The sequence below is a fragment of the Aulonocara sp. 'chitande type north' Nkhata Bay genome, linkage group LG22 (genome assembly GCF_057382095.1).
Source record: "Aulonocara sp. 'chitande type north' Nkhata Bay isolate Kocher_YH1m ecotype deep benthic linkage group LG22, A_spYH_male_GT1.1, whole genome shotgun sequence".
Lineage (NCBI taxonomy): Eukaryota > Metazoa > Chordata > Actinopteri > Cichliformes > Cichlidae > Aulonocara > Aulonocara sp. 'chitande type north' Nkhata Bay.
This window is the reverse complement of record NC_141364.1, coordinates 19005220-19015425: the sequence shown is the minus strand read 5'-3', so window position 1 is coordinate 19015425 and position 10206 is coordinate 19005220. Positions and strand designations below refer to the sequence as shown.

The following is a 10206-nucleotide window of genomic DNA, read 5'->3' as shown; positions in this document are numbered from 1 at the left end:
AAATCCGAGAAGAAAATTGAAAAAGAAAAAAGAGAAACAATAACAACATTTATGATGACGTATATGAAGGCATGAGAAATACTTTATTTGTCCCATATTTGGGAAATTCTTTTTGTTTTAGCAGTAACGAAAACAGGAGACCTAGCTGGAGGTGCCAGAGCTGGAAATCCTAAGCCCAAAAGAACATTCTTTTTTTTTTTTTTTTTTTTTTTAGTTACATTCATGGGTGTAGTGAAAGAGGACGTGCGAAGGAGTGGTATGAAGGCAGATGATGCTACAGTGACCCCTACAGGAAGCAGCTGAAATGATGATGATCATCATCATCATCGTCATCATTTGTGTATGTTATTGGTTGCATGTAAATGCCTTTTATCTCTCTGATTTTGTTTATTGACCTACACCACAACTCCAAATGTCTTTTAGTCACTCAGTCTTTTGGTGTCACCAGCTCCAACAGTGCTCTACCAGCAGACCAACAAACTACACTGCATTCTCAGCAACTGAGTGAAAGCCAAGCGCCATCATTTTGCTGCACGTGAGTTTTGGATACAGCCTCTGCATTTGGCCTTCCAGTACAACCTGTAGATGTGAATGCCTAGGTATTGGACTGCTCCATCAAGTCAACATCTTGTCCCAGGACAGAAACGGGGAATATAGCCATCCTCTTTCAGAAGCAGATGATTACTTCCAGACCACCCCACAAAATCACCCACCAGTGCGCTGTACTAGTAAAAACAACTGAACTGTTATGTTATTTGCCACAAACACTTTGGGGTTAATTCCTTGTGTGAGTTTGACAAATTACCAGTGTGATATATATGAACATAAATGATCATAGGCCAGGAAAGCATTTTTATATCTTTGTCCCCTTACCCTGCAACCTGAGACAATGCACCACATTTTGATTGGCTCAACTTTACAAGTCATCACATGTGAGAAGTGCATCTAACCCTAGTAACACCTCAAAAAGGAACAGGAAATGCACAAGTGTATAAAGAGTTTAATATAAGAGCATAAAATGAAATCTCAACTTCAGTTTTGATATTGAGATACATGATCACACAGTCAAACCTTCAGCCTTTACAGCTTGTGCACATTTATCTATTTAGTTACAAAATGAATATCAAAGATTCCCCCAAAGATTTTGGTGGGATGTGATAACCACAGTTGCAATTTGGGAAATGAACAAGGCGAAACTTATTTATTTGCTTGTTTAATAAAACCTCTCCATAAACATCATAACTTCAGTGTGATACAATATAGAATTATATGCATAGATTGTAACACAAAGTGCAACTAACAAGAAAAAAAACTAGATCAAAGTACTGTTTGATGTACCCACTCTGTGTTTTTGAGCATGCAATGTAGGTACACATGCAGACATATAGTTTGCACACCTCTGTAATTAGTTTGTTATGTTGTGAGAATTTGGGGCCAATCAGAAATCTGCTTGTACGTGTCTGAGTCATTCAGCAGTGAAACGGTATCACGGCATCGTTAAAACTCCTGTTTTAATATATCAGCATCACATGTTTCACGTTTTTCATGTGAAACCTTTGTCTGCTAAACATAACAAATACATGTGGTGAGAAAAAAAAGCATCAGATGAGTGGAATGATGACGCAAACCACCCATCCATACATCCATACATCTTCTTTCGCTTATCCGGGGCTGGGTGGCAGCAGCAGCCAAAGCAAGAAGCCCACCTCCTCCAGCTTATCCGGGGGAACACCAAGGCGTTCCCAGGCCAGCCGAGAGATATAATCTCTCCAGCGTGTCCTGGGTTTGCCCCCAGCCTCCTCCCTCCTGATAAACCAATTCAAGTAAAAGTACAGTAACTACAATTTTTGGATTATACCTCAAGACATCACACCAAACAAACCAAGAAAATAATCAGGACACACCTTCAGGTTGCACAAAGTCCAAAATAAACACACAACAGTGATGAAATCTTATTATTGCTAATGAAGGTTTTCATATTATTTATTATTATCAATAACTTAGATAATTATGAATAAACCAGCTCATTAAGGAAACTTTTGTGTGTAAACTAGAAAAGAAAGATCTCAAGAAAACAGCAAACAACCAGACTGCCACTCTCTTTACACCTCGCTGTTGCGCGCGCACACACACACACACACACACACACACACACACACACACACACTACTTAACATTTTGATCATCCTGACAGCACAAGCCAAAACAACAGGCCTCACACAGGGTTTTTTCGTGGGGTTTGGACCTCCGTCTCGTAGCGCCTGAGTCACCTTCTTCATTCTTATCCTCCTCTCCATAGCAGTTCTTCCGGATTTCAGAAAACAATCTGAGCAGAGCCTCTTTCGCCTCTTCCTTGTAAAAACCAGGGAGATGAAAATTATCGTCTTGGCATCGCCGGCAGGCTTGTCCAAAAGGCCGCATGGTCACCGCCCCCTTACCGCCTCTCAGCCGATAACGGAACAAAAGCACCACACGCACCGAAGGCCAGATCCTCCTGCAGGATGCACACTGAAAACTGTGGGAGAAATTATGACTATAGACTCTGGTCAATGGTGATTTTTCAGGTTAGTAACTCTGTCTGTGTCCCATCAATGCTTTGAACTGATGTTTTTCAGTTTCAGATTGCCACGTCAGCGGAAAGCTTTAGTAATGATTCGCTGGGTCAATCATACCATGCGAATCGTCAGAGTCTTAATAAAGCAAGATAACTGTTCAATTATCGCTGTAACTAAACTGCAGAACCTGTTTTCCCCACAGAATAGCATTGTTTTAATACCGTCCACTGCTGCTCCCTGTCACACAATAACCTCGACAGGTGACCCACCTGCTCCCGTGAACATGAATAAGGTGGAGACGGAAAAAGCACAAGACAATCTTTCAATTTATACCCACTACCTGAAACATGATTGATGCCTTTTTCTTTCCAGCATAGTTTCTACTATTATTATTACATACAGTGTAAGGTAAATATGATTTCATTAAATTAAACATACTTTCCATAAGCGCAGTGGGAGAAGACCTTCCAGCCTCTCCTATTTTCCTTCTTGGATAATTTGTCTGTCTGTTTGTAGCTGAAGGTGAGCGACCATGGCTCTCCATAGTCCAGCGCATTATCCCCACAGAAGAGCTCCTCAAAGGTGTGTGTCCACAAGGAAGGAGCCCAAGCTGGACAAAGAGGAGAGGGAAGGACGTTAGGCTTATGCTATAGCCTACAGGCAAATCACTCTTATATTTGTCATTACAAGAACACAGGAAACGCTTTTAAACGCCTTGATCAAAACAAATATGCAATGCATTAATTACAAATCAATCACCCATATACGCGTTTAAAGAAACAAATAGTAGCCTGGTGTGTTACCTGTATATCTCGATGGTCTGATACATAAAGTCTGATATTTGGAGACCTTCTGGGAGACGAAATGAAACGTTGACATGAGACAGAGTTTGACTTGTGAATGCTGCTCTGCAGGCAGCCTCTGTTTATTTATGCGTGATGTGTGGAAAACGAAACTTAGAATTCACGTTCCGTCTAGCGACTTGTGCTGCTAGTGTGAGATAGTGCACATCTTGAACTCATACCAACTAAATACACGGCCAGTATTGCAGATACCAAACTTATAAAGGTTTATGTAGGGAGAGCAGTGTGATCGTGATCTATGAGATGAATCATCAGCGGTTTTCCAAATTCTGAACACATTTTAATGATCTCTAAATCACCGTAACTTTTACCTTCATACTATATGAGATTATTTCTTGAGTCTATGAAAGGGCTGTGACAGTGGGCTCTGTCTCTGTGCCGAGAGTCTGGGCCATGTCTGGGGGATTTCCTTCCTCCTCTCTGCATTTATTTTTGCTGCTTGTTCCGGGTGAAAAGTCTCTTTTTCGTGCTCTTTGTTAAAAGTCCGCTTGTTCATTGTAACTGTTTATACTACGTTACCCATGACGCACCTCGGTATCTGTACTTCGGTTGGGAACGTGTTCAGCGCAGTTCTGCACAGATGAGAGGTGTGTCGGAGGATAACGTATTTACTTGCATTCCTGTGTGAGTTAATACTGTGTGCGTGCTTACCATATGACCACACACACCCAGATACACACTCACACCCCCTTTACCTGCATGTGAATACTGTAATGCCTCCCTACCAACGCTGTACATCCTGTTGATGTCATCTGCCACCTCCTTAGTAAAGTTATTTGAACTACATCACTGTGGAGTACCATTCCTTCTGACCGAGGACGACTCAGTTGAAGCGTGATCGGCAATCAGTGCAAACATACATTACACTCTTTCATATCTTTATATAAGTTGGTGTTTTTGCCACGGTAGAGAATTTCCTTCCAACACCCATTATTGTTTGCAGTGTTTTAATCTACAGCTATAAACCAGCTCAACGCGTCACTATGGCTCTGCTCAGTGCCACTGAGTGACCGCAGGGCAACAACAACAGTAGGGAGTATGAGAGTGCGCCTGCATGAGAGGAGAGGGGTCTCCTCCGATGAATGGGAGCAATGTACTGAAATTAAAGAAGGGAAACAAACTAAAGTATCACTCCTATCACCTTAGTATCGATTCGATATCAGTGTTGTATCGATATTATATCAGGATATATTTACCCACAGCCACCAGCGATGATAAGGAACAGCTTGTGTTTTTTGTTTTATTTAATTTTTAATTTAATTTTTTTTTCTTTACAATAGTCAACACCTATAAGTCGTAAAAGAACCCGATTATGCGCTGAACTGCATGCGTCCCTGCTGAAACCCAAAGATGTTTAGTAGCGAGAAATAAAAGTTTTAACAGTCTTTTTAAAAGCAACAGGAAATAAACAAGTGTCACACAAGATGATCAAGATAAACTGTAGCTTCCCTTTATTCTTATAAGGCATTCAGATGTGACAGGCCTCAAACCAACACCATGTTACATTCATGTAAAGCAGGAAAAAAACTAGATCAAATACTGTCTGATGCAGTCACTCCTTGTTTAAACATGTAGGTACACTGTTGCACACGTTTTTGAGGTACTTTGCATGCAGTTACTTTATCTGGGAGAATTTGCAAGACTGACTCTATAGCCTGCAGTTTAGTATGACTCCGGCTGTACCTTGATTTGCCATGCTGTTAGAATTTGGGAGCATTCATAAGCTTCCCTGACAGCTAAAACTGACCATTGTTACTTCTATGGCATGTACGTTTTAGTATAATACCAGCATTTCTGGTTTCATGTTTTTACTTGTATCTGGTATGACTATCAAATAAATGGGGTGGAAAAAAGATCTGATCTATAGATGAATGTGAAGTACAGCAATTTCTAGCACGTCTGCCACACAAAACAAATCCATAACAAACCAAACACCATAAACAAGACTTGATCAGACTTTATTAATAGCCACAAAATACAATGAACACACACAAAAGTGATATGATCATATACTGCACCATGAATGTGGATCGTACTCTTAAAACTGTTAACTTCAAGTGCAAAACAGATAGAGTATCCCAGGAACCAGTAAACAAGAAAAGAGTTTCTCTGAGCACTTTTAGCACACACACACACACACACACACACACACACACACACACACACACACACACACACACACACACACACACACACACACACACACCACTAGTTAGCATCCTTGTCATCCACACAGCAATGGCCCACACGGCATGCCTGGCACAGGTGGTTTTTGTGGGGTTTGGTCTTCGCTTCAGACTCTGATGATGGTCTTCCATTGTCTTCAGCCTTCTCCTCATCCTCCTCATGGTAGCAGTTTTTCCGAATTTTGTAAAACTGCCTGAGGAGGGCTTGTTCCACCTCTTTCTTGTCAAAACCAGGGAGATTGAACTTGTCACCTCTACAGCAAAGACAGGCCTGACCAAAAGGACGCATAATCACTGTCCCTTGGCCCCCCAGCAGCCGGTACCGGAACACCAACCTCACCTGCGCTGAATCCCAGGTCTTTTTGCAGGATACACACTGAAATCTGTGGAGAAATGATTACATGCTGTGAGGTACACATTTATTTTTATGTACTTACATTTATAGCTTGCTTTTTCCACATGCAGTAACTGAGCCTCCCTATGAGTCTGTGGCTCAAACAGTATTGTGTGGTTCTCTGAGTCACCATAAAGAAATTACATTTAGCAGCAGAACCAGTTTTTTAATCACAGAATGACATTGTTTTGATTCTGTGTGCAACCTCCTCCCAGTCACACGATCATTTGTCAGAGAACCTGCACACTCATGTGATCAGAGAGAAGGTGGAGATGGAAAACTACAACTACACCCACAGTCTGAAACATGTTGCCTCCTTTTTTTCTTCTGGTTTTGCTATGCTGTTGCTATGGATTTATATATTTTTATATATTTTTAATATTTTTATGTTGTCTTGCTGTTGTTTCACATTTTCAGTAACTATTACTTTACATATGTTTACGTTTTTATTGTTTATAAGTTAACATACTTTCCGTTTGCTTGGTGAGTGGAGACCTTCCAGCCTTTCTTCCTCTCCTCATAAGTGATTTCATCTGTCTTGTTGTAGTTAACCTTAAGAGTCCACCGGTCTCCATAGTCCAGCTCACTGTCATCATCCAGCAGTTCATTGAAGGTGTCATACCACAAAGAAGGAGTCCATTCTGGACAGGAGAGGGAAATAAGTTAGGCTGATGATCTCAGTGAATCATACACTTTTACAGAGATCAGTGTTATTTAATGTTGTGTAAAAGCAGAAGAAATTGTGTGGTGTGATGTGCAAGTGATGCACACCTAATCAAAAGAAACGTTTCACTGCCGCAAAATAAAAAAAAAAATACATTTAAAAAGTTACCTGTCGATGTGGCCATGTTTCTCGATGTTTTGTTCTGTAAACCGAAGAACTTCTGGCTGATGCGATAAGTCACTGATGCTTATCAAGTCGCGAATGTTGTTCTGCTGCACGAAGCGTCTCTATTTACATCCTGAGAGCAGCTGTGCGTTTGGAAAACGAAACTTAACATCGCTTTCATTTTCCATGCAGCCATGTCCGACCTAAACAAGCCGGTTACAACAGAGCATGCTGTTATTAAACTGGCTACAAGGCACATTTCATTATTTTAAAGATTAATTTTGGTGAGTGTGTGCTTTTCATGTTTAATCATGTGTACTAGTAGTCACTTATAAATCATGTGTAGTTTCAACGTTAACCACATTTGAACTTCATCTACAGTGTAGATGAGTGCGTCATGTAAAAGTGCAGTAATTTCTGCCTCACAAAACAAATCCAGAAAGTAATAAAATCCATAAAAGAAGACTTAATCAGACTTAAGACTTTATTAGTAGCCACAAATACAATGAAAATCACACAAAAGTAATAGAATCACATACAGTACAATTAATGTGTATCATATAAAGACTGGTAACTTTAAAATATGAAGGAAAGGTTTGTGTGCAAAATGCATTAAAAAATCCCAAAAGAACACCCCCCCGCCCCCCCCCCCCCCCCCCCCCCCCACACACACACACACACACACACACACACATTAATCATCATCTTCATCATCCACACAGCAAATGCCCATGCGGCATGCCTGGCACAGGTTCTTCTCGTGGGGTTTGGTCCTCGCTTCAGACTCTGATGATGATCTCCCACTATCTTCATCATCATCTTCCTCGCGGTAGCAGTTTTTCCGAATTTTGTAAAACTGCCTGAGGAGGGCTTGTTCCACCTCTTTTTTCACGAAACCAGGGAGATTGAATTTGTTGCCTCTGCAGCGAAGACAGGCCTGACCAAAAGGACGCATGATCACCGTCCCCTGGCCCCTCAGCAGCCGGTACCGGAACACCAACACTACCCGCGCTGAAGCCCAGGTTCTTGTGCAGGATGCACACTCAAAACTGTGGAGAAACGATTAGACTGTGTTAGGTCCAAATATATTTTACGCGCTTGCATCTTGCTCTTTCCACTTGAATAGCTACGACTCTGGTTGAAATAATACTGTGAGCGCCACATAAAGCGAACAAGCACTCATGTATTCATATGACCTGCATATTTGAAAGTTTATAAATGCAGGACGTGCGGCACATACTTTCCACGGGCGCAATATGTGGAGACCTTCCAGCCTCTCCTCCTCTCCTCCTCGGTGACTCTGTCTGTCTGATTGTAGTTGAAGTTGAGAGTCCACCGGTCTCCATAGTCCAGCTCATTGTCCTCATTCAGCAGTTCGTTAAATGTGTCCAACCATAAAGAAGCGGTCCATTCTGGACAAGAGAAGACGATAAGTTAAGCTGATGCTGTCACAAAGCAAAGCGGTCTGTTTTACAGTACACCAAAGATCCAAACAACCAGCACAGGTGCAAATTCTAAGCTAAACCATGTTACCTGTGTCCATGTTGATCGATTGTCTGTTAACTGAAGAGCTTCCAGCTGATGCGATGAGTCGCTGATGTTGTTCGAGTGGTGAATGTGGCTCTGCTGCTGGAGCGTCTCTGTTTATATCCTGAGAGCAGCTGTGCGTTTGGAAAACGAAACTTAACATCGCTTTCATTTTCCATGCAGCCATGTCCGACCTAAACAAGCCGGTTACAACACAGTGTGCTCTTATTTAACTGGCACATTTAATTATTTTGTAGATTTTTGGTGGCTGTGGGTGAAAACTGAATTGGCTAAGAGGGTATCAGTGTATGATCGCCGCCTAACATCACGGGCAAAAGTCAGTCGGTCACCTTCGTGCTTTAGTCAAGAACAGTCAAGAACTACACAACCTCATTTGCTTTTCATGTCTAATCATGTGTACTAATCACTTATAAATCATGTGTAGTTTCAACGTTAACCACATTTGAACTTCATCTAAAATGTAGATGAGTGCGATAAACAGATAAACTGAGATTATTCATGTAAAAGTGCAGTAATTTCTGTCTCACAAAACAAATCCAGAAAGTAATAAAAGCCATAAAAGAAGACTTGATCAGACTTAAGACTTTATTAGTAGCCACAAATCAAATACAAAGAAAACCACAAAAGTAATAGAATCACATACGCTACAATTAATGTGTATCATAAAAAGACTGGTAACTTTAAAATATGAAGGAAAGGCTTGTGTGCAAAATACATTAAAAGATCCCAAAAGAACCCCCCCCCCCCCCCCCCCTTCTATTACGCATGTGAGTGCGTGTGTAAAAGCAGCAGGATATATATTGTAGCGGGTCAGGGCTGTTCGGGGTTCTGTTTGTACAGTTATGTTTTGTTTGTGTTGCCATAGTGACGGGTGACGCCCTCTCGCTGCGACGGTGTGCCCTTCCGGGGTCAGAGGGCGCCCTGTGTGTTGTTGTTGTTGCTGTGCTGTTGCCGCGCTGAGCAGTTAGCTAGCGGCAGTGTTCTTCTGCAGATGTCAATAAACGGCTGTGCTCCCTGGCTAGCTCACGGGAAGCAAAAAGACTGGTAACGTTAAAATATGAAGGAAAGGTTTGTGTGCAAAATGCATTAAAAAATCCCAAAAGAACCCCCCCCCCACACACACACACACAAACACACACATTAGTCATCATTCTCATCATCCACACAGCAAATGCCCATGCGGCATGCCTGGTTCTTCTCGTGGGGTTTGGTCCTCGTTTCAGGCTCTGATGATGACCTCCCACTGTCACCCTCCTGGTGGTAGCAGTTTTTGTAAAACTGCCCGAGGAGGGCAGTTCCACCTTCTCAGGTGTGTGTTTGGAAAGCGAAACTTAACATTGCTTTCCTTTTCCATGCAGTCTCCACTATTGCATCATTTACTTGGACTTTTTCCTCTCGATTCAGTGTAGTTTCAGTTCATTTCCAGAGTGTTTGCTCTTTTCAGTTTAGTTTTTATTGTTTGCAAATGTTTCAGTTTTAGTTTTTATCGTTCATGCACGGAGGACATATGTCAGAGGCAAGAACATCTGTACAGGTACAACAATAAAAACAAGCAGCCACTCTTAGTCCTGTAGACAACCATAGTCTCAATAAATGCCTCACCAGGCAAGTTTTTATTATTAATATTACTCATTTATTTACGTCCATCCATCCATCCATTCGCTACCGCTTATCCTTTTCAGGGTCGCGGGGGGTGCAGGAGCCAATCCCAGCTGTCATAGGGCGAGAGGCGGGGTACACCCTGGACAGGTCGCCAGTCTGTCGCAGGGCTAACACACACTCATTTATTTACGTATTCTTTTATTTCAATAAACTAACAGATACTGAAACT

The 10206-nt window shown here is 41.7% G+C and overlaps 3 protein-coding genes across 3 annotated transcripts; all 3 read right to left on the bottom strand.

Annotated features, from left to right (window-relative positions):
- Positions 1-1015: 1015 nt before the first annotated feature.
- Positions 1016-3445, bottom strand: LOC147304039 (receptor-transporting protein 3-like). The gene is made up of 3 exons (XM_086280022.1): positions 3359-3445; positions 2994-3165; positions 1016-2515 (listed from the first exon to the last, which is right to left on the bottom strand). Exons 1-3 carry the CDS (start codon positions 3432-3434, stop codon positions 2167-2169), a joined length of 597 nt encoding a protein of 198 aa, XP_086136148.1. The 5' UTR covers positions 3435-3445; the 3' UTR covers positions 1016-2166.
- A 1476-nt stretch (positions 3446-4921) lies between these two features.
- Positions 4922-6974, bottom strand: LOC147304038 (receptor-transporting protein 4-like). Its single transcript, XM_086280125.1, has 3 exons — positions 6831-6974; positions 6468-6639; positions 4922-5987 (listed from the first exon to the last, which is right to left on the bottom strand). Exons 1-3 carry the CDS (start codon positions 6844-6846, stop codon positions 5627-5629), a joined length of 549 nt encoding a protein of 182 aa, XP_086136251.1. The 5' UTR covers positions 6847-6974; the 3' UTR covers positions 4922-5626.
- Positions 6975-7492: 518 nt separating this feature from the next.
- LOC147304037 (receptor-transporting protein 4-like) lies at positions 7493-8486 on the bottom strand. Its single transcript, XM_086280124.1, has 3 exons — positions 8361-8486; positions 8068-8239; positions 7493-7876 (listed from the first exon to the last, which is right to left on the bottom strand). Exons 1-3 carry the CDS (start codon positions 8368-8370, stop codon positions 7522-7524), a joined length of 537 nt encoding a protein of 178 aa, XP_086136250.1. The 5' UTR covers positions 8371-8486; the 3' UTR covers positions 7493-7521.
- Positions 8487-10206: the final 1720 nt, after the last annotated feature.